This window comes from Dinoponera quadriceps, unplaced genomic scaffold, assembly GCF_001313825.1.
Source record: "Dinoponera quadriceps isolate SergipeBrazil2010 unplaced genomic scaffold, ASM131382v1 scaffold37, whole genome shotgun sequence".
Lineage (NCBI taxonomy): Eukaryota > Metazoa > Arthropoda > Insecta > Hymenoptera > Formicidae > Dinoponera > Dinoponera quadriceps.
In genome coordinates, this window is record NW_014554446.1 from 643,321 (window position 1) to 663,968 (window position 20,648).

Consider the following 20,648-nt stretch of genomic DNA (forward strand, 5'->3'; position numbering starts at 1 on the left):
CTCATATTTTATGTGTTCACTTATGCGACTTTTATTATGATGTACGAATAATTTTACATTTTTTATTCAGTTAATCACTTTTTTTCCGCCTTTACATCATTAATCTATTTATTCCTATCTCCATTGATTATTTCTATTTCTCAAAGGTCGAGCTCAAAAATCGAACTGAACTTTGTGACTAACCTTCATGCCCCGACGCACTCTTTTGTACATCTTAATTTTGCATTGACCCACGGTGAACGCGGCATTCACCTACCCATTTTACCCCGATACCGATGTTCCCCTCCGCAAAACACCGGATATTCCACTTCCGTATCGATTCCCCCGGTCGACCGACGCGCGGGGTGCCGCGTCCCGACGTGAGAATCTCACCTGACCGACACATGGAATCCAGTCAGGATCGGCCAGCCGGCTGCCGCGCCGAAGAGGAGGTCCAGCCCCAGCCGCCGAGGCGGTCGCGGCTCTTCAAGACGCGCGCGGAGACGAAGAGGGCGCAGGTCAACTGGCTCTCCACGTCGTCCTCGCAAGCGAACGTGCAGGCGAACTGCGAGAACCTCAACGGCCCGGAACACGATCGGCGGTGGCGGGGTGGCGAAGACCCACGCAACGGCGCCGGCAACAAGGAGAACAGGCTCGCCTGGCGCGGTCATCAGCAGAGCGGCCATCACCAGCAGGAGCGATGGTGTCGAGAAGAGCAGAGACGCACGCGGCTTCTCGACGGGAAGAACACGCTGCAGCGGAGCATGAGCAGCCCGGAGTTCCAGGCGGAGCTGATGCAGGTCGCCCGGAAGGTGCGCAACAAGCTCAACTGCGGCGGGAGGTCGTCCGTGGACTCGGCGAAGGTCGCCTCCCTGGAGCGCGCCAGTGACGCCGATCGATGCGGCAAGGAGCCGAAGGTCGAGGAGTCGAAGAGGCCGGAGAAGCGCTCGGCGAGGAACGAGGAGGGATCGACCGAGGGGCAGCGCGTGATGATCGAGGACAGGATCGTCGAAGAGAGGCGGCTGATCGAGCGTTGCGCTCGATCCGAGACGAAGGTGGCCGCCTACGACAAGGGGAACGCGAGGATCGACAAGGATTACCTGGAGGAGAGGCAAGCGGAGGCGGGCTCGGGCGGCAAGAGACGACTGGTCGAGAAATCGACGACGTTCGAGGAGTCGCCGACCAGCCGGGAAGTTGGGCGAAAAGGCGTCAAGGATCGGCTGGAGCCGGCGGGACGGCCGACGGTCGAGAGGTCCCTCCCGTCGGAGAAGGAGCGGCGGGAGCTGATGGAGGATTACCAGCGGGCGAAGAGCGTGGCGAAGACTCGGAAGTACGAGCAGACCGCGGATCCGGGAAGAAGCAGGTCGGAGAGCCCGGCGATCAAGGCCTGCGGCCGAGTATCCTCCGCGGATCCTCGCGGCCAAGGTTCCGGTAGGGAGAGCACGCCCGAGCGCACGGAGGCCAAAGAGAGAGAAAAGGAGAGTTCAGATCGTAGATGGCGGAAGAGCGACGCTAGGAATACTGATGGCGCGCCGGACGAGAGGAGGTGGCCCGAACCAGTTCCCGGGACGGAGAAGAGGGACGCGAAATCCAAAGAGAAGCTCGCGAGGAAGGCAGAAGCCAAGGAAGCGCGCGAGAAAAATTGGCACGTGTAAGTAGTCGCTCCCCTTCGTCTGCTCGCGGATCGATTTGTTATCTCTCGCTCGCGAGCGTGCGTGCGTGCGAGAGCGCGTGCGAGAGGCGGATGCGCGATTCCGTTAATTATTTTGCCTTATCAATGACCGTGGATACGCGTCGCGGCGTAAGCGATTACCCTTCCGCCCGACGACGGCGCGTCGCGACGGCGATAAGAGGATGAGTAATTAGCGCGCTCGCTCGCTAATCACCGTGTCAGAGTCTGAGATGTCGCTCCCGATCGTCCCCGCAGATTACCGTCGCCGGAGAAGTCCGCCCCGAGGACCTTCTACTTCGGTATGGACGACGCGCTGTCGAACGAGCCGCGAAACTGCGTGGACCAGCAGATGGAGCAGATTCAGACCAGGTTGCAGGCCAGAGAAGTCAACGGGTCGAGCGAGTGCGGGCTCGATTACACGGACGACGTGAGTAATGCGTTTCCCTTGCGTTTCCCTGTTATTCGCAATGATGACAAAGATAAAGAAAAATTAAATATTCAGTTTTCTCTCAATTTGCCGGAGTGATGTTGCATTCAAAACGAATGGAAAAATTCGCTCGATGCGATAATGAAAATATCGTCGCTTGAATGTGCGACTCACTCGAAGATGAAAGGAAGAGGGAGAACGCGGGCAAAATCCTGACTGGAGTTTTGCTGGAGGGAACCACTCGTGACTTTTCAGGGGAAAAGCGGCATGGAGGACATCTCGTTGAAATTGCGACCTACGCTGCCGAAGAAGCAACTGGAGATACCACGATTTTCACCGTCGGCCGCGTGGAGATTGCTGTCGGCGCTGGAGGCGCCTGGTCCCACCATGAGCACAGCGAGCGAGGAAATTCCGGTGAGTGTGCGAGGAGTGTTTTTTTAATAACAAATATACAGACACGGAACAAGAATGGTCACTGAGTGAATAGCGAGTAGCTAGCGAGTGAAATCGAAGAACGTATCGGTCGCGTTAGGACACTCGCGCAGTACAACCAACCGTTTCAGATGCACTTATTTATTTATTTACAAAAATTTATTTCCTTTTGATACGATGTATAACATCCATATGTAATTATTTACATCCAAAATAATAATACATTTTTATTTGTAGGAGTAAAAAAAACTTTTTAGTTTGCAATATTGGTTTATCGTAGATTGAAACAGACGTGGCCGATAGATTTCATAAGTAAAATAATTAAATTAATACAGAAAACGTGTAAAATATATTATAAGACCGCATGCATTGTGGAACATTTAAATTCCAGTCGAGTGTCATGAAAGAAATCAACATGGCCAGAAAATGTATTCGACGTTATGCATAACCTGTTGGTAATGAAATAATAATAAAATGTGTTTATACAACAATGTGCTTTTACATGTGATATTTACGACATCTGTTAGAAACTATGTAAAACTGTATAGGACAAAGACAAAAAAGAAATAAGAAGAACGGGAGAGGAGATTGTAACTTATACTTAACTTGATGAGACACGGTAATATATCACAGTGGTCGCCGGCGACCACCACGGCGCTCAACGTGGTAAGAAGCACGTTTGCTGCCAGGTGATGTTCGAGGAGCGCATCGAACGCCTGTCGAGGCCACCTCCGCCGCTGATCGCTCTCGGTCCGCGAAGCTCGCACGACAAGTCGGGCGACTCCGGGATATCCGGTGACGCCGGAGCGGCCAATGACGACTCCCTGGACGTCAGCACCACCAACCGACTGAAGACACCGGCGACGAGGCCGACGTGGACTCCACAGCAGGACCTGGGTGAAGAGTCGAGCAGCGACGCCGGGGTGGATTCACCGCCACCCATGCCGACTCCGGTGAAATTCCCACCCAGGGCGCACGTGTTCTCGCTGTCGTTGCCGCGCGACGACAACCGTATGTACCTGTACAACCCCGACGTGAAGGGTAAGGAAGGCTCGACGTTCAACTCGCTGCAAAAGCTGAAGAGGTCGGTGTCGGGCGCCCTGGGGCTCGGGCCGCTCGACCTCGAGAGGAAACGCACGCGCGACGTCCTCGACGACAATTGGCTGTTGTCGACGAGCGCCCCGACGTCGTTGCAGCACACTCAGATCACGGACGCCACGCGATCCTCTCCGCCCGGCTGGAAGCCCAGCTTCGACGACGAAGACGACGACGACGAGGACTTGGAGGTGGACCTGGAGGATCGCAGTGACTTCCCCGTGATAATGAAGCCGCCTTCCTTCTCGTATCTGGCCTCCGGTGGGCACGTGATGTATCTTCCCGAGTCCAACGACTCGCAGTACCAGTCGCAGAGCTTGAACTGCAGGAGCAACGGGGACAACGAGAAGAACTCCGGCAGCAATTGCGGGCCGAAGTATCGCAAGAACGGCGTGGACGAGTTCAGGAAAGCCGGCAAGGACGCGGACAGGACGAACAAGTACTCCAAAGATTCGACCGTGCTGAAGGACAAGCCGTTCGCGAGCGACGGCAAGATGAGCAACAAATTCTCCAAGTCGTGCGAGAACATCTCCACGGAGATGAAGCAGCGAAGCAGCTCGCCGCCCAACGGCGGCCAGCAGAACCTGCAGGACGACAAGGAGATCGCGCCGGAGGTGAAGCTGCCGTTGAAGAGCAACTCGAAGGGTCGCAGGTTCACGTTCCAGAGCACCGTGAGGCAGATCGAGCGGCGCAGATTAGCGGAGAAGCTATCGCGCGAGGCCGAAGCCAAGGAGAGGCAGAGGAAGGGCGAGCTGGAGGCGATGCGTAAAGTGGAGGAGGAGTTCCAGCGGAAACGAGCCAGGGAGAAGGCGAACATCAGGCAGCAGCTTCGCTTGTACAGCATGGACGAGAACCTGAGGTAAGCTCCGCGGATTTATTCTCGCGCGGATGTTACCGCGAACGGTCGTGTATACTCTCAACGGGTTGTCGGTAGCGCGTCCTACGATTCGTCGGGCTTTCAGCACCTCGCATTCCTTTGCTAACCGTGTTACCCAGGCAGAACTAACGTCTAAAAGATACCTTAAGGACCTCTAAAAAATGTTCTATTTTTTATAAATATCTTTCAGAATTATTTTAGAAATTTGTTCTGCCTGGGAGCAAATCTCAATATCTTAAATTCTTGTAAATGTGAAATATGAGGACTTAAAAGTCAGTTGAAGTGAAAGGATACGTTCGTAAAACGATGCTTGTGATCGATTGAGCACGTCTGTAAAATATTTCGAAATCTTTCCTTTTGCTTGAACAAGTTGAAATTTTCGCTCGGAGAAGCCACGTCAATTTGTTTGCGAATTAAAATGTATGTTTGGGGGATATTAGAATGAAGGTTTTTATTTTTTTATTATTTTTCCTAATAATTGGAACTCGTTTTCGAAAGAATCGTTATTTTTTTTTTTTTTGACAATTTGTTCTATTGTAAGCGCAAATTATCCTCGAGATCGCAGGCAATTTGTTATCGACGACTTGTCGTAATTGCAGCAGCTTGCCCACCGTGTGGGACAACTCGCAGTTATCTCGCGCGGATCCTGATGGCGCGCCTTCGTCATCCGCATCGTCACCAACGTCGGTGCCACCGGCGAAACTGACCACCATACGGAAGAGCAGCGTAAGCAGCGACGAGTACCTGCGCAAAAGAGCCCCGAGCGCGGACTCGAGGCAACATCAGCATCATCATCAGCAGCAGCAACAGCAGCAGCAGCCGCAGCAGAGGGAGTACAAAGATTATCGGCCAAAGTACTACGACTGGGCGCCGGAGTCGTCGTCGCACCTGGAATACAAGCAGACCACGGTGCATCCCAAGGTGGTCTGCGACATCCCCAAGAGCTCACCTGTCTTCGTAGATGCGAACACCAGCAAAGCCGCGAATCTGAGCTCCACGCCTAGGTCCGATAATTACAGGTGAGCGTAACTGCTAAATTTGCGATTTTCCCCCGTGTTACAAGAGTCATAACTTCTCTAAAGTTACTTTTAAACGTTAAATTTTAAAAGAAATTTTAAACAATTTCCACTTTAAATTGCAAATTTTTCATATTTATTAATTTTTTTCTTTACGTTTCTCATATTCTTTCATTCTTCTGAATAAACATTTTCTTCACGACGTGAGATATTCTTATACTTACAATGAGTATTAGCGGAAGGAAATATAATAGATTGAGAAATATATTATGTAAAATCCGTCTCTATCAGTGATAAAGCAGAGTAAATAATCGGTTTCCGCGGGCACGTTTGTAGTTCATCTGCATTTGCACTCGCTATAAAGCGACGCTTGATTGAAAAGAAAACGGAGAGCGGACACGTCGAGATATGTAGGCTATGCAAAAGGGTTCAAGATAGGGTAAAGGTCTCTCCGGCGCCGCGCACTACGTACGTACACAGATACGTCCGTACGTGCGAGGCGTCATTCCGGAGAGTCTCTGAATTCACTTTCACTCACGTGCTCGGTGCCATGTTGAGGCTACCCGCATACAACAGTCCGCGATTGCGAGACGAAACCGCTAATGGCGAATAATCCAGGCGCGTTACCTAATAGGAAAGATTTTGCTCACGGGGCCGTGGCAGCGAGATCTTCCTTGGCGAGCAGCGACAGCGAGCTATCGCAACCGAACACGAGACCGCATTCCAGGCAAGCCGGCGGCAAGAGCAAGCCCCTACGCTCTAGGTACGTTCGATACAATCTGACACCCTTGACTTCCGCTTGAGGTTACGATTCCCCCACCCCCTGAGAATGTCTGCCGAAATAATAACAGCGATAATAGTCGATGAACGTAAGCGTAATGCTTGAACAGTCCGTGGGTTATCGTGGATTCGAACGTGGTCGATGACGTCGGATATATCCTGTGTGCCGAAGCGAACTCTACCGACGGTTCTCCCTTGAACCTCGTCATCGGTCTCTCTCCAGTCCAGTCAGCAAGTTCGGTTCGATTTTCGAACTCGACTCTTCCGCATTCAATGGGAACAAATTGTTCATCGATCAAACAATCATCGTCGACCTATGATCCCTCGCCAACGTATGCACGGAAAAAAACAGTTCCGTTGGTGTAACTGACAATTGTGCCTTCAGTTATAACAATCGACTTTCAATGCAGCTGAATGGTCATATTATGTTTATGCATTAATATGCTCGGTCGCGGTAACAGAAATACTTCTTGTCGCTGAGTTTTTATCTGATTCCAATTCAGTTGCAGGATCTTAGTTTTTTTTGCGTGTAGCATTCACGCATCTCTAAAAGTTGTTCCACGCTCGTAGAAGGCGGCTGGTTTACCGTCGGAGACCCGAGCCCGAACTTTTTGACTGACCAGATAAATAGAAGTGAAAAAAAAAACACAGCAAACGATACTTCTTCTTACGATTCCACTAGTGTTATCCTTCTTGAAAGTTCAAAGTATCGTCTCTCTTCACCTTCTCTCTTTCCTATTCAAAGATCTCGGGACCGTTTACCACGCTCGCTTCGGTATACACAGCACTCACAACGGCACATCCGTCCGTTCATTATCTCGACGTTACGTATACGGTCGACCATCGGTGCGACAGCTTGTCTTGCGTTCCCGTTGCAAGTTAACGTGCGCACACATGAGTGTGTATCGATGTCCGCTAAATTAGACGTAGTGATTAAATCTACTAATCGCACTCGGCAACGATGCCGCGCTGTGAACCTGTGCGACCCACTAATTCTTGGCTTTTTGATTTTTTTATCCTACGCAGGTTTTAAGGTGGGCGTAAAGTAAGTAGTCTTAACACCTCTAGTCATCTAACAACGCTTCTTTTAAAAAACAAACAAACAAACATACAAAAGTAAAACAAAATGAGAGAACAACGCAAGCCGAGTACGACACGGTCGCGCTTCTAACTACTACATTGGGCGAGGATGGCATAACGGATATATGTGTATTGGTGGCAAAATTGGCATCGTACGAGAGCGGATAAACCGACGCATCGGAAATATGAGTGTGAGAAAAAGAGAGAGAAAGAGAGAGAGAGAGAGAGAGATGGAGAGAAAGAGAGGGAAACCGACAGAGACAGAGAAAAAGAGAGAAAGAATGTCGCTCCTTCATTGATGATACTGCGTCTTGGTTTATCTCCCGCGACGCGTCGAACGCCGCCGCGGCGAACGCCGTTCCTCGCGCCCGGTCTTGTCCCGCGTCTATATACGGACTATGCTAATATTTTACTAGATCCACTCTCGGCGACGTGTCGGAATAGGCGTTCGCCTTGGCGTTCGGCGCGTTGACAAATACAGCAGAGGCGTCACGTGTGCTCAAGCGGCGCGGCAAAATATTGATCTCCTCCGGGGACCACCTAGAATCTTCTTGCCGTGGCTGTTTCTCTCGATGTCCGGGAGGGACCGTGAATCGCGTACGACGCGCGAATCGCTTTGAACTTTCGCACAGAAGGGCTTCTCAGGCTGTCGTCCTGCCCGTCGCGCGTTGATCTCGATCGGTCGCCGGCGGCGCGACAAGACGGCGAGATGATGAAATTTTTCGAGCCGCGAGTCGTTCTCTGCTGGTGCCAAAGTAGGCAGGACGGGAGGCAGGGGGGAGGGAAGGGGTGGGAGGGAGTGTCGAAACGGAGCGAAAAGAGTAAGAAACGGTTGACTAGGTCGGCTAGCCCAGAGCGCAGCGAGGAGGCCGCCAGCTCGGAGGACGAGAGTCCGGTGGAGCCGGTCAAGCAGGAACGAAACCCTATGAACGGCTTCGTGTTGAACGCAGTGCAGCCCTTCGTCAGGGAGAAGAGCTATCGACCCATTTCCTTCAATCCACAGCCACCTCCGCCTATACCGAGTTAGAGGCCCGTTGGATCTTGCAAGCGAGACGAGCTACTCTCGAGATTCTCCGGCGAAGTTTCCCACGGAAATCCGACGCGTCACTTGTCTCGAAAGCGTACATCTAGAGTCCTTCAAGTAAGAGTCTGACCATCCTCGACTTTCTACCGACTGGTCTGGTTCCTTATATTTGATCAAAAATTGCGGAAGTGAGGATTGTCAAATAAATGAACTCTATTTGTAACTAAATGTCATTTCAAGATGGGAGATGAATAATAATAAAGTAATGGAAAGATTATTTTCTAAGAAATTAATAAATCAATTTTTATTAATAATATTATATATGATAAGATACATGTGTGTGTAACATAAATATCGTCAGAAAAATCTTCATAAATAAGGAACTTTTAGTGACAAATCAAGCACCATTCCTCATCAAAAAACAGGAAATGGCCGAACTCTTAATTGAGGGACTCTGGAAACATCGGATTCGAGAGGAGGAGTACTGTTCCCCTCGTGGACCTTCGGCGCGCATCCCGTATAGATTTATCTGAACCAAAAAAAACGTTCGAAGGCGTCCGTAGAATGCCGATAGTCCGAGTACGTTGAGTAGTCTGCCGATTCGTCGAGGAAATCTCGCGCGAAAGAAGTGTCTCGAGCGATTCGATCGGAGGAGGAATAGCTTTCCGTGCTCCGATTTAGAAAGTGCTCCTCGAATTTCTTTAATGTTTCCCCGATGCGCGAGTGTATATATAACGGATCGCGCGAAAGAGACAACGCGCGACGTAGTAATCGTTCTTCATGCAGCATTATTGTACGTGGAACTAATGTCAAGTAATATTTCTATGGTGTGTAACAAGTAACACGATCTAACTCCTAACCAAATGTGTTCCGTACGACTCCCTCGGTCTACGTCCATCTACTATTTATGTTTGTCATATAAGCATTAACAAAAAAATCAAGAGTGGAATCAAAGATCATAAGCTTGCTACGCGAGCGTGCGCGCGTGCGTGCGTGCGTGCGATGTCGTTTTATAACCAGTTTTATGAAACCACGTCGTCGGTGAGAACCAGTAATACCGGGTACATTACTCAACAGGTTTAGGGCAGTATTTTGTAATTATGTACAGATAACAATTGCGCAGGCGAACTGCAACTATTTGCTCATGTAATGTAATCAAACAAAGGATAACGTTGTTAAGTGGCGGTGTGAATTTCTTCCTCAACCTTTACCCACGCATTCGATGCTGAGAAAGGCGACCATTTGAATGATTACTTTGTATTTTATACTGCGCGCGTAAAGTGCAATCTGTTAACTTCAATGTCAGTTTGTTGGCATGTTTGTGATCGTGTCCAGAGATTGGTACGTTTACTTTAACTTAAACCTACAGAACGATAGTGACATATGGGAAGTCGATTCTATTAGTTGCTAACTTCACATTGTTCCAAGAAACCTTAAAGAAGTGCAGTTTAGGGACTTTTGAAATCCGACGCGTGTGCGCGCTGCTGTATAGTGCGGCGGGCATCCATATTTAATCGAGTTCTCGAGGAAGTCGTAACATTGTTGTACGTCGTTTGAAGAAAACGAGGAAAGGGATGATGAATCCGCCGAAGCTTCCGAGAATCGCCGCGCCGCCGACTCCTTCCTTGGCTAACATGTACGCCGCTCGATCACGTTAGTCTCAATCAACGTGGCGAACGTCGATACGTTTTTCTCGCAAGGGTGTTCTCTGCTTCAGCCAAGTGCAGTTCGAGTCGATACTGAACGAAAGCAGCAGCGACGAGGAGGAGTCCAGTGTGCAAAGCGTCCCGACGTCGCGCGCGGCGACGGTGCAGATCCCTCGGAACAAGTCCAACTCGACCGCACAGTTCAAGAATCTTACCGATAGAGACGAGGCTAGTATTAAAAAGAGGAACACGCGCGCAAATTGCAGAGCTTACGCGCCCGTGAGGAAGTCATCAGTTCAAAAATCCAGTTCTACAACGTGGTTCGAGAATTTTTTCCGATGTAGACGAGGCTGGCATTAAAAAAAAAAAATAGCAAAAAAAGGGAAGGAAAAAAGGCACAAATTGCAGAATGTGCTCGCGCGGAAGTAATAGCTTTCAAATTCCCGACTGCTCTTTAACATTTTGTAACGCTCTTTCGACCACTTGTTTCTCCGTCCATCGGCTAATTTTATCGGTATTTTACTCGGTTTCAGCGTAATTAATGTGACAGCGGCGGTAATTGCGTGGAGAGAGCCGTGGCGAGTTGTCGCCGTTGAAAAAACGCGACGCGAATTCGATCGCTGGCAATATGCCTGCCTTTCCTCGCGTGCGTGCGCCTTATCTCGCGGATAAATATTTGAGTCGTATTCTCAACCATTAGAGATAATTATTTTACAAACATCTCTAATTAAAGCCTGTTTATTTCTCAGAAGTCTCAGATCGTATTAGAGTTATTTCTTTATCGGAGACATTGGTATACAAGATGACGCAATGAATATTACCACCTGGGATATCTTTGAAAAATAAAAATATTTAATCAACGACTAAATGACGATGAAAAAAGTTCACATTTACAGAAAGTGTTCGAGCGATGAAGCGTTGGTATCGGCGGAATTTATGTTAAAAAACGAATTTCTCTCCTACTTTCACATTTCGAAGATATTCAAGGTGGTGATATAACACTGAATGAAAATACGAGTATGTATGGAAAATAAAAAAAATATTTATTCAATGATATTAACATATTTACTGATAGTAATATACATATTTTGTATATTATGTAATTACTGAGAAAAGTGTTTCTTAAAAAGAGTTAAAAAATATACATTTTCTTAAATCTATAGTTTTTCACGAAAGCAATTGTTTATTTTATTTAAATTAAAAAATTTAAAGAGAGATTTAAGTAAATATGTTATTACCCACCGAATAAATATCTTTTATTTTTTCGACACATTTTCTCAGTGCATTTATTGCCTCAATCTTTATATATTACTGGAAATTAGCTGTTGGAAACATAAACAATCAAATTGACACGCCGGCCGCTAACGGACCATTTACCGCAGATCATTTTGGCTATGATCTGGTCGAATAATCACTTGGGCGCGGCCTACTACAACATCCTCACGTCCGAGTTGTCCGTGATGGACGACACCTACGACGATGGCGTTTACTTTAACATCACGAAGGCGCTGTACGGGCAGTGCCAGCCGCGCTACGTCATCACGATCTCAGGCACGTCCGAGGAGTTCCTCGCCGCGATCGAAGCTCTGGTAACGTCGGAAACGACGTCGGGCGATCCGAACATGTCGACTAACAGCAGCGATGGGTCGGCGCGAGTCTCGCTCAAGGTGATGCGGAAGAAGGAGCACGGCTTCGACAGATGCTATCACAGGGTGCGATGCCTCAAGCTCCAGTCGGAGCCGGCGAACGCGAACAACGTCGAGAGGCTGGTTTTCTTGCAGGGTCTATTGAACTTCAAGTCGATCGTCATGATTCACGCGTTGGGTCTGCTTTTGATCTACGTTGACCAACATTGGGCCAATCTCGCGTTGGATCCTTCCGGCAAGCCCAATTTCGTGTCTGTAACTAGCGTGACGTTGTGAGTCCCTGAGCCCTTTTTCGCGCCCTTATTTATTCATTTACCTTATGATTTATTTACCTATTTATTTGTTTATTTAATTTATCTATTTATTTATCTCTCTATTTATTTACTAAGACTCCTGTTTCCTCGTCATCCTGATTAATGACGTCAAAAGTCATGACCCAAAGATATGCCCGAAATTCTTACATACAAATTTGGAATATGTGTTTTCTCGTTTCTGACATCATACAAGATAATTGCAGCGAAGGACCAGGAGCCTCAACAGGAAAATTAATTTATTAAATTGTATATTTTTTAACACTCGAATAATGGGCGTTAACATGTCGATTGTTGATTTACTTGTTAAAATTCGCGAGTTACTTTTTACTATATTTTACTATATTTGATGCGAATATTCTTATTTCTCTTCCTCAATATTTTATTTTTATTATTCTGAAATGTATTTCACTTTTTGTGGATTTTTGAAATGCACGGTGTATTTTTATCGATTGTGAACGGGATTTATAGGCGCGACATCGTTATGATAGATGATGATACATACGAGACGCTAAATATCGTGCACACCAGACACCACCCGAGTCTCTTCAAGTGCGGCGACGTGGCGTCGAAGAAGCAAAGTGGCAGCCTCTTTACCTTTCTGAATCGTTGCCAATCGCGCCCTGGAGCGCAGTTTCTGTGGCAAGTGTCGTGCGGCTCTGGTTACGTCATACACATTTATACAGAGCTGTATTACTACGCTACTAAGTACTAAGCCTCGGTCATGATTGTAACACATCAATTAAACTTAATTTTAGAATTAATTACCGTATTTTTGCTACTCAATTTCACACGTCAAATTATCAGTAAGCTTCACGTAAAAGATGGAAATATTTCACTGCAGGAAAACGCTGCGACATCCTACAAGAAACATCGAGATTCTTAACGCGAGATTCGAAGTCGTCGAATTCTGCTTGAAACCGGATAACCAGAATACCGTCGAAACTTGGACGTCGTGTTTGAAACACCTCTATCGTTTAACCAACGTTACTTTAGATCGGTATTTGGCGCAGCAAGCGAAGATCTCCGATTGGCGACGGTTGTACAAGGTTCATACCTTTTACCATTTTTATGCAAATAATGAAGCAATTCATAAAATAACGACATTCACAACGCCCATTATATGCGTCTCATGTTTTATTTTGTATTTTGCGTCGAAGACGATCTCCTCGATAATTTACATCGCCGACGTGTGCGAGAAGCAGCGTAAAAAGGTAAGGCTGTTCGATAAAATCGTCGACAGCGTCACGAACGAAGTGCGATATGTCAAGTACTTTCTCGAGTACATAGTGGACTTCGGCGCGAAGAGATCCGGGAACGATTTCATCGTCCGGTCGAACGTGGACTCGCACTTGGACAAGTGTAAGCTGATCCTCATCACTTGTAATTCGACATGTTGCCAATATTATTTTGGCCTCCTTAGCATCCACTTATATATTTTTAGCGCATCAGATATTATAACTTTTGAAATGCGTTATCATCGTATCGAGAAATAGCTATGTATGTTGCACGGAAAAAAAAATTAATATTAATTCGAGACTTATATTCTCATATATAAGTAAGGAGGTTTTTGCATAAATTGAGGAAAAATATATCGGATAAAAGGAACGATATATTCGATCAAAGAAAAAGAACGATATCTCTCAAAGAGTTGTACTAATTTGAAGATATTCTTTCTTATCCAATATTTTTCCCATCGATTTGTGAAATTATTCTTGAATAACAAGAATATATTTTTAGTGTGACTATATAGAACGTCTTCATATAAAATTATACATTCTTGCTTATATATGAGAATATGAATCTTAAATTAATATTGTTTTTGTCTACGTGTACGCACTTAATTGTGCAAAAGCATAGATTACATTAAGTGTGGGAACACAGTGCATCACACGAGAAGCACTTTGCCCGAGACGCTGACGCGAATGGGAGAGAAAGACATGAAGGAGTATCTTCCGCCGTCGGTAACGACTTGTAAGATGGTGTACATACCGAATATCGGATACCTCCTGGCGATTACCGGATGGAATCCGTCGCCGGGCGAGGATACCGATTTGCCGAACCTGGAGTTCAAATTCGTCAGCGGCGATATACGATACTTCAAGAGTCCCGGCGCTAAAGGTTCCGTCACTCTACACCTTTGATGATCACTTCAAACTCCACGCGTCGATCTTCGGTCTTTTCCGTCGTCTAATCGTGTCGATTCGATCGGTTGCAGAACTGGACGACACTATCGGCGATATACTGCTAAGGATAAATAAACGAGAGAGCTACATCATGCTGAAACTCGTGAAGTATATCAATAAGCACGCCGCGTCGATCTTCAGCGCGATTCAATTGTGCGCCGAATTGGACACGTGAGTGATTCGCACCCTTGCTACTTTTTTTTATTTAAGAAAACGCGAAACGTCAGGAAATCAACGCCTTGGCTACCCAGCTCGAGTTCAGAAACAGAAATTTGTCCGGTCGTACACACACACACACACACACACACACACATGTACAAACGCGAAAAGATCTTATCTTTTTCAAGAAGAACCACGAATCTCAAAGTGACTCCTCAACTTCCGGGGTGAACTGTAGACAAGATGGAGAGATCGAGCAAAGAGCAATTTCACATTCGACGAGATAGATAGCGCGTGACTTCTAGGATGCGTGCGTCTAACGTCTTCCTCTCCGACGATTGCAGATTGCTGGCATTTCACGTGGTCGCACGAGAGCATAATTACGTGAGGCCGTGCGTGGTGGAGCAGCAGATCATAGCGGTGGAGCAAGGCCGGCATCCTCTGCAAGAATTTGCCACTACGACGTTCGTCTGTAACGACACCCATTCCGGAAACGGGAAGAGCCTCGTGAAGATCTTGACCAGCCCGAATGCCTCCGGCAAGAGCACTTATCTCAAACAAGTCGCGCTTATTGCGTTCATGGCTCACATCGGCTGCTATGTGCCGGCCAAATCGGCCACCATAGGAATACTGACTCACATCCTCACCCAGCTCACATCTATGAACAGTGTTGCGCTCAACACGAGCACCTTCTTGGAGGACATGAGACAGGTGCGGGTCTCTCCGAGTCGAGCTACCTCGAGATTGCTCCGAGTCGAGCTACCTCGAGATTGCGCTTTTTGCTTCCCTCCCTTTCATTTATCGCAAAAGAGCGGATGTTTGGCGATATTATTAATTCCTAATTTGCGACTTCCGAGTCAGTGCTTCGTTCTCCATGGATTTGTTTCCGATGTTTCGTGAACATCAGAAATCAATCCATGAAGAACACGAAATCGCGATGACGTCAAAATGACACGAAAATGACGATAAGGCTCACTTTTCAATCTTTTTCTCATTATTACGACGTCACTTTGAAGTCATCGACATTTTCCGTTCCACCTGAGTAATTCGGGAGTTAAATTAAGCGTTTCCCCACACCGAGGAAGCGTGAAATATCAAATATTATTGATTGGCTGTTTCATATTTGTTCTTTGCTTACGAATTAATTAATCGTCAATGTATCGTGTTCATAAAAGATAGATTTTCGAATAGTGCGATTAGAGCGCTACAACTGAAGCCGCTCGATCTCATCGGTCTTTCAGATAAACTCCGCTCTTTACGCGTCCACGCCGAATTCCATCGTGATCTTGGATGAATTCGGTAACGGTACGTCTGAGGTGAGCGGCTTGTCGTTGCTCGCGGCCGTGCTGAACAACTTCATCGAGCGTGGTGTTCACTGTCCGCACGTCTTCGTGGCCACGCACATGCATCGAGTGATAAACATGTTGCCGCGCGACCCCATGATCGAGGAACAGGTGAGAGCCGCGCATCAAGTTCGCATTCGGCGGCAATTGATGTTGAAGAGATCTTTCGACTATTTGCTACGTTGACAGTATATCTTTGAATAATATGTGCTTTTTGGAATAGAGTAGGACAGAATAGATAATCGGCTCACATTATGCTCTAGAATGGCATGCTGATTCTGTAATCACGTTGTTTATCGTTACAGACCTTCGAGTTTATTACAAACAACGACGGTACCGTGGCGTATCTTTACCGTCTAATTAATGGACATTCGACACGTAGCTTCGCACATGCAGCTGCTCGAAGCGCGGGTTTAGACGAACGTGTGGTCAAGCGGGCGTTAGAGGTAATTAATGATCGAAAAAGAAGATTAATTAAGAAAAATGTGCTTACCTGTATCTAAATATTATATGCTAATTACACGCACAAACGCGAGATGAGTTAATGTGATGGCGCTCGATTAGTTTTTATTATAAGTGCGTTTAAAGATCTAACGAACTTTCGCAGGTGTACGATAAATTTAAAGCTGGCGAGTTACCGTCGCCACTACCGGAAGCGCAAAAACAAGAGGAGTAAGATATTTCGATTTGATAATGCTTTTTTTTGTCGATTTATAATGTTCATGCATAGATTTAAAAGAGTTATAATGTTCATGCATTGATTAAAATGATTGCGAGGTTATTACGTGAAAATGTTGTGAGCAACATGTTTCGTCAATGTTGTGATTTTTATTGGTTTATAGGGCGACGCACATTATCCAACGAATGCTGGAATCTGACAATTTTGGAGCGGAGTTCTTGGAGGAGTTGAAGTTGTTGATACGTCAATTTATGGGACAGCTGCGACAAAGTCCTAAACAGAATTTTTAAACGAACAATATTAAAAAAAAAATAACTATCATTTGTAATTACGTTAAATATAAATATGTAAGGAAAATATTTTAATTCGTCTGGTCAAAAGGACCTTTATATTTCTCGTTAATAAATATAAATAAAAGACTTTTCGACCTATTGTCTGGTTGTATTATTAAAGAATAAAGAATGATTTAAATTGTATTATTGGGAAGTATGAGTTTCTTGTCGTTAACTCATTGTTAAATTGTTCTATGTGAAAATAAAAAGATAGTTTAATACATTGTCGATTGGTACAGTTTAATGATAAAATGTTATTTAGTCTATGTAGTCGAATTATTTAAAAACGAAATGCTTATTCTGATGGATATGATTAATGATTGAATTATTTTACAACTCCGATTTATGTCAGTAAAAACGGTGGCGGCTCGTAGCGGAGATTTTAGAACTAATAAAAATAACGGGTTGAAACGTAACGAGTCATGTGGCTGAGATTCAAACCTGATTTAGTTGAGATCCGAACCCAAAAAGTCCAACGAGTTTCCTCCACGGCGTCGACAGATGGCGCCAGATAGCTCGATATAAACGTAATTTTAAAATTGTAGCAAACTGACTATTGTTAGTTCTAAAGTCTCCGCTACAAGTCGCCACCGTTTCTACCGACAAATTGAAGTGGTACAACCCAACTATTGGTCAGACAGACATTTTACTTTTAAATAACCCAACTCAATAATTGATCCATTATATAATCATTGAGAACTCTTATTTTAAATAGCATATAGCAATGATGTATTAAATGATCATTTCATTTTAAATAAACCAATTTAGCGACAGGTTTAAATATTCAAAGGTTACATTCAAGTAGTACGACTCAACGACTGGTCAAACGGCTATTATTTCCATTAATTCTTTACTTTAATTTCAAACTAATATAATGAATTCAAATAATCAGACACATAATATGGCGCGCGGAAAGAAGCACGACGCGAAAATCGATCGAGTGACCGCTTTTCTAAGAGTGCAAATATGCACAATGACAGGTTGATTGATTACCGCGTCTTTCCTTATCTTTAACATCATCAATCCGTATTATCATCAATAATTCGCTAATATACGGTCGTGACAATTTAAAGAATAAATAAATCGCCTATTCTGACCGTTTTTCAGACACAATCGCTGTTCGAAGATCGACGTGCTTCTCGATCTATCATTCGTTGAGCGCATCGCGTCTCTCATCACTGCACGTCGCATCACTCTCTGATCGCGCCCGCGATTTCGCGCGGCCAGGTGGCGCGACGGTCGACTCGCGCCGGTCGGAGCTGGCGTTCGCAGTCCTTCCGTTGTCAATAACGGACACTGGCAGTATCTCGGCACAAAAGCGAACGGTCGTTCTCGCGCGCGAGAGAGACTATCCAACGGCCGAGCCGCGATTCGGCTGCTACGCGGACAGATCGTCGTCGTGTGTGTATGTGCCGTGCGCGCTCGCATTGACCGCCTGCCTGCCGTCTGTCTCGTCGGCGACGACTGCGACGGGACCGAAGACGGGACGACGACGCGTTGTTGCTGCCGCGGTGCGTTACGTTCGGCGAGAGCCGCGGCTGGATTACGCACGGGCGTGCCTTGGAGGAGGTTCCCAAAACGAGGATTTACGACGAGAGACGGACCGAAAGGAAGAGAGAGAGAGAGCAGGAGAGTGTGAGAGAAAGAGAAGAGACGGATAGAGAGAGAGAAGGAAGGACGCAGGAGAGCGTCGTCGTCGTCGAGAGGATTGAACGCGATAGAGAGAGAGAGAGATAGAGACGGAGGAAGCAAGACGGGACGAGAGGTGGCCGGTCGACTCGCCGCGCGAGTTTGAATACGAACGTAACTGTCAACCGTCATCGCGTGAGTGTGTCTCCTCATCTCGCTCGTTCTCTTTCTCTCACGCACGCACGCATCCTCGCTCGTTGATTCGCCTGTGCGAGCCGATTAATCGGTCGCGTGCAATCATCCCGCTGCGGTGGTAACGGAAAACGGGCGCGTTTTATGGTGTCGATCGCGGTGCGTGAGACCGACTAAATGACCATGGATCACCATACATGCAGCATCGACGTCGGCTGTAGCATAAACATCCAGAGGACCGACGGTGAGTGCGACACACTGTTATGCCGATATGATGCGTTTGTGCGTGCGCGAGACGAGGAGAGGAGCGTGCGCGTCTCGCAGTCTCCCTCTTTCTCTCGCTCTCTCTCTCGCTCCTATGCTCTTTCCCTCTTTCTCCCGTTGTTTCTGTCTTCGTTGCGTCCTGTGTCGCCTGTCACGCTCCCTCCTTCTCGCACTGCCTTTATTCGCTACGATTTCCCTTGTTCCTATTCGCCTTCGTCTCCCTTTATCTACAGTTTCCTCTCGTCTTCCTTCTCGCTCGCCCGTCGTCTTCTCGTCGGTGCGCGCGATCGCTCGAGATATTCTCTCTCTTTCTCGCTCCGTTCTTCCCCGTCGTCCCCTCGTTTGCTGTTCTTCTCTATCTCGCGCGCACCGTTTTTCGTTTTATTCGCGCGCGCCCATTCGCAGTTTTCCTTCTTTCCCGTTCCGTTCTGAGATGACCTCGCGCCTTCTCTCCAGTCTTTTCGTCTTTCTGAATTATCGCGTCCTCTCCCTGTCCTCCTCCACGCATTTTGCTTCATTTCCCATCCCCCACTCCTCTTTCGTCAGCCTGCATTCCCTCGATCGTGCGTTTCCGCGTTTGTTCCGCGACCGCTGTCACGCGGCCAGCGCATAGCGACGCGGATGCGACCGTCAATGATCACGCGTGGGCTCCCGTCGTCGTCGTGGCTGCTTCCATCGTTGACCGGCCGCGTCCGAACTCGCGTTCCTATATACGGGGAAATTCGCGCATGGTCTCTGGCTCGGCGGCCACGCGCGAGTTTCTTCGTATTTGTTTTCCGTTTTTGTCGCGATTTCGCAGCTGCCTTCTCTCCTACCGCCGTCCTTTATCTTTTCATGTTGCCTGGCATGTGGCAAATATGTAAATAGAATTCCTCGAACCACCAGGTACGATGTCAATGACAGGAGAGTTTCCCGAAGGAATTTCGCGTCGATTCCTTCGGGATCGCGAAGGTAGCGACGGTCGTTTCCGAGCAACGACTCTCGAAAGAGCGGTCGTGGCTTTTCGCGAGTTGAGTTCGCGGACTCCAGCGTATCCGAATTGCTCCGAACGGGCGCAATAACGGACGTTCCGAAGCCGCCGATCGAGCCGCAAGACGGCACTTCCTTTCACCGCGCGTGTTGTTCCCGACATGTAGAACGAGACCGAAAATCTCGCGAATTTCCAGCACGAGCGAGTCGCGTTCTCGTTAGCGTAATCGAAGAGCGGAAGTCCATACCGGCGGCGTCACGAAACTCGTTCGCTTGGCTTCGAATTAATCTATAAAATACTGACTTACTTTCCGCGACGTTTGTGCAATTACATACGAAGAGGATTGTTTATTAATGCTCTAACGTTCTCTCGGTATCTCCAAGGTTAAGCGAAAGATTATTTTCGAGGTACATGCCGGAGTTCAGGTTAATAACGGGCTTTGAATAATTTTGAAATCGTAAACAACGGGAACGATTTCCTTACGTCGCTCGAAGGAATCGAAATCTACCGTCGCAATCACGAATTCCCAGCGTGAATGCCGCATTATTCGCGCCGTCAAAGAGCGGAAATATTAGGTCCAAAATTGACGTCACTGACGTATCTACGTTCGTTCCTATTGATCTCGCGATTGTTTATATATATATATATATATGTGACACGCGACATCGATCATTCGGCATGCCTATACCGGTCGTCGGAATATAATCGTGTCTTTTAGATGGCTAAAATTCGCGATAACAAAGAAACAAGTTTAATCCAAACTAGTCATCAAGATAAGAGCAGTCCTGTAATCTTTTGTACGCTATCAAGATAATACCGCGAGAAGAGTATAGAAACGAAAACCAAGCGTTCCTAGATTGTAGATTATTTACAATCATTGAAGTTGGGAGCGTAATTAATTACATATGC

At 47.0% G+C, this 20,648-nt stretch overlaps 3 protein-coding genes across 9 annotated transcripts in view; all 3 read left to right on the forward strand.

Annotated features, from left to right (window-relative positions):
* Positions 1 to 9,561, forward strand: part of LOC106749893 — an 80,359-nt gene extending 70,798 nt beyond the window's left edge. For 4 of the 6 annotated variants that reach the window (XM_014629821.1, XM_014629830.1, XM_014629812.1 and 1 more), the window contains 7 exons: positions 395 to 1,630; positions 1,907 to 2,078; positions 2,334 to 2,492; positions 3,200 to 4,464; positions 5,082 to 5,501; positions 6,133 to 6,261; positions 8,199 to 9,561. In XM_014629821.1, coding sequence (XP_014485307.1) covers positions 395 to 1,630; positions 1,907 to 2,078; positions 2,334 to 2,492; positions 3,200 to 4,464; positions 5,082 to 5,501; positions 6,133 to 6,261; positions 8,199 to 8,385 — 3,568 coding nt within the window. In that variant the 3' untranslated portion in view covers positions 8,386 to 9,561. Of the gene's footprint in view, positions 1 to 394; positions 1,631 to 1,906; positions 2,079 to 2,333; positions 2,493 to 3,199; positions 4,465 to 5,081; positions 5,502 to 6,132; positions 6,262 to 7,304; positions 8,131 to 8,198 lie in introns of those variants that run through there. The other 2 variants (XM_014629846.1, XM_014629857.1) reach the window with 2 other exon arrangements.
* A 1,759-nt stretch (positions 9,562 to 11,320) lies between these two features.
* LOC106749006 (mutS protein homolog 5-like) lies at positions 11,321 to 16,685 on the forward strand. Its single transcript, XM_014628009.1, has 11 exons — positions 11,321 to 11,946; positions 12,457 to 12,636; positions 12,830 to 13,034; positions 13,146 to 13,347; positions 13,870 to 14,106; positions 14,204 to 14,342; positions 14,675 to 15,041; positions 15,572 to 15,784; positions 15,979 to 16,119; positions 16,281 to 16,345; positions 16,516 to 16,685. The coding sequence occupies exons 1-11, from the start codon at positions 11,423 to 11,425 to the stop codon at positions 16,640 to 16,642; spliced, it is 2,400 nt and encodes a 799-aa protein (XP_014483495.1). The 5' UTR covers positions 11,321 to 11,422; the 3' UTR covers positions 16,643 to 16,685.
* A 1,253-nt stretch (positions 16,686 to 17,938) lies between these two features.
* The window catches only part of LOC106749468 (kinesin-like protein Klp10A), a 44,892-nt gene continuing 42,182 nt past the window's right edge, over positions 17,939 to 20,648 (forward strand). For both annotated transcript variants that reach the window (XM_014628980.1, XM_014628994.1), the window contains exon 1: positions 17,939 to 18,749. In XM_014628980.1, the coding sequence (XP_014484466.1) occupies positions 18,683 to 18,749 (67 nt within the window). In that variant the 5' untranslated portion in view covers positions 17,939 to 18,682. The remainder of the gene's footprint in view (positions 18,750 to 20,648) is intronic.

What these genes read in the sequence shown, in the direction of transcription:
- LOC106749006 (XM_014628009.1), top strand. Translation starts at nt 11,423, where the DNA reads ATGATCTGGTCGAATAATCACTTGGGCGCGGCCTACTACAACATCCTC. An exon ending in ATTGGCGACGGTTGTACAAG is followed by an intron (nt 13,035 to 13,145) that starts GTTCATACCTTT and finishes TTTGCGTCGAAG; the next exon opens with ACGATCTCCTCGATAATTTA. An exon ending in ACCCCATGATCGAGGAACAG is followed by an intron (nt 15,785 to 15,978) that starts GTGAGAGCCGCG and finishes TTATCGTTACAG; the next exon opens with ACCTTCGAGTTTATTACAAA.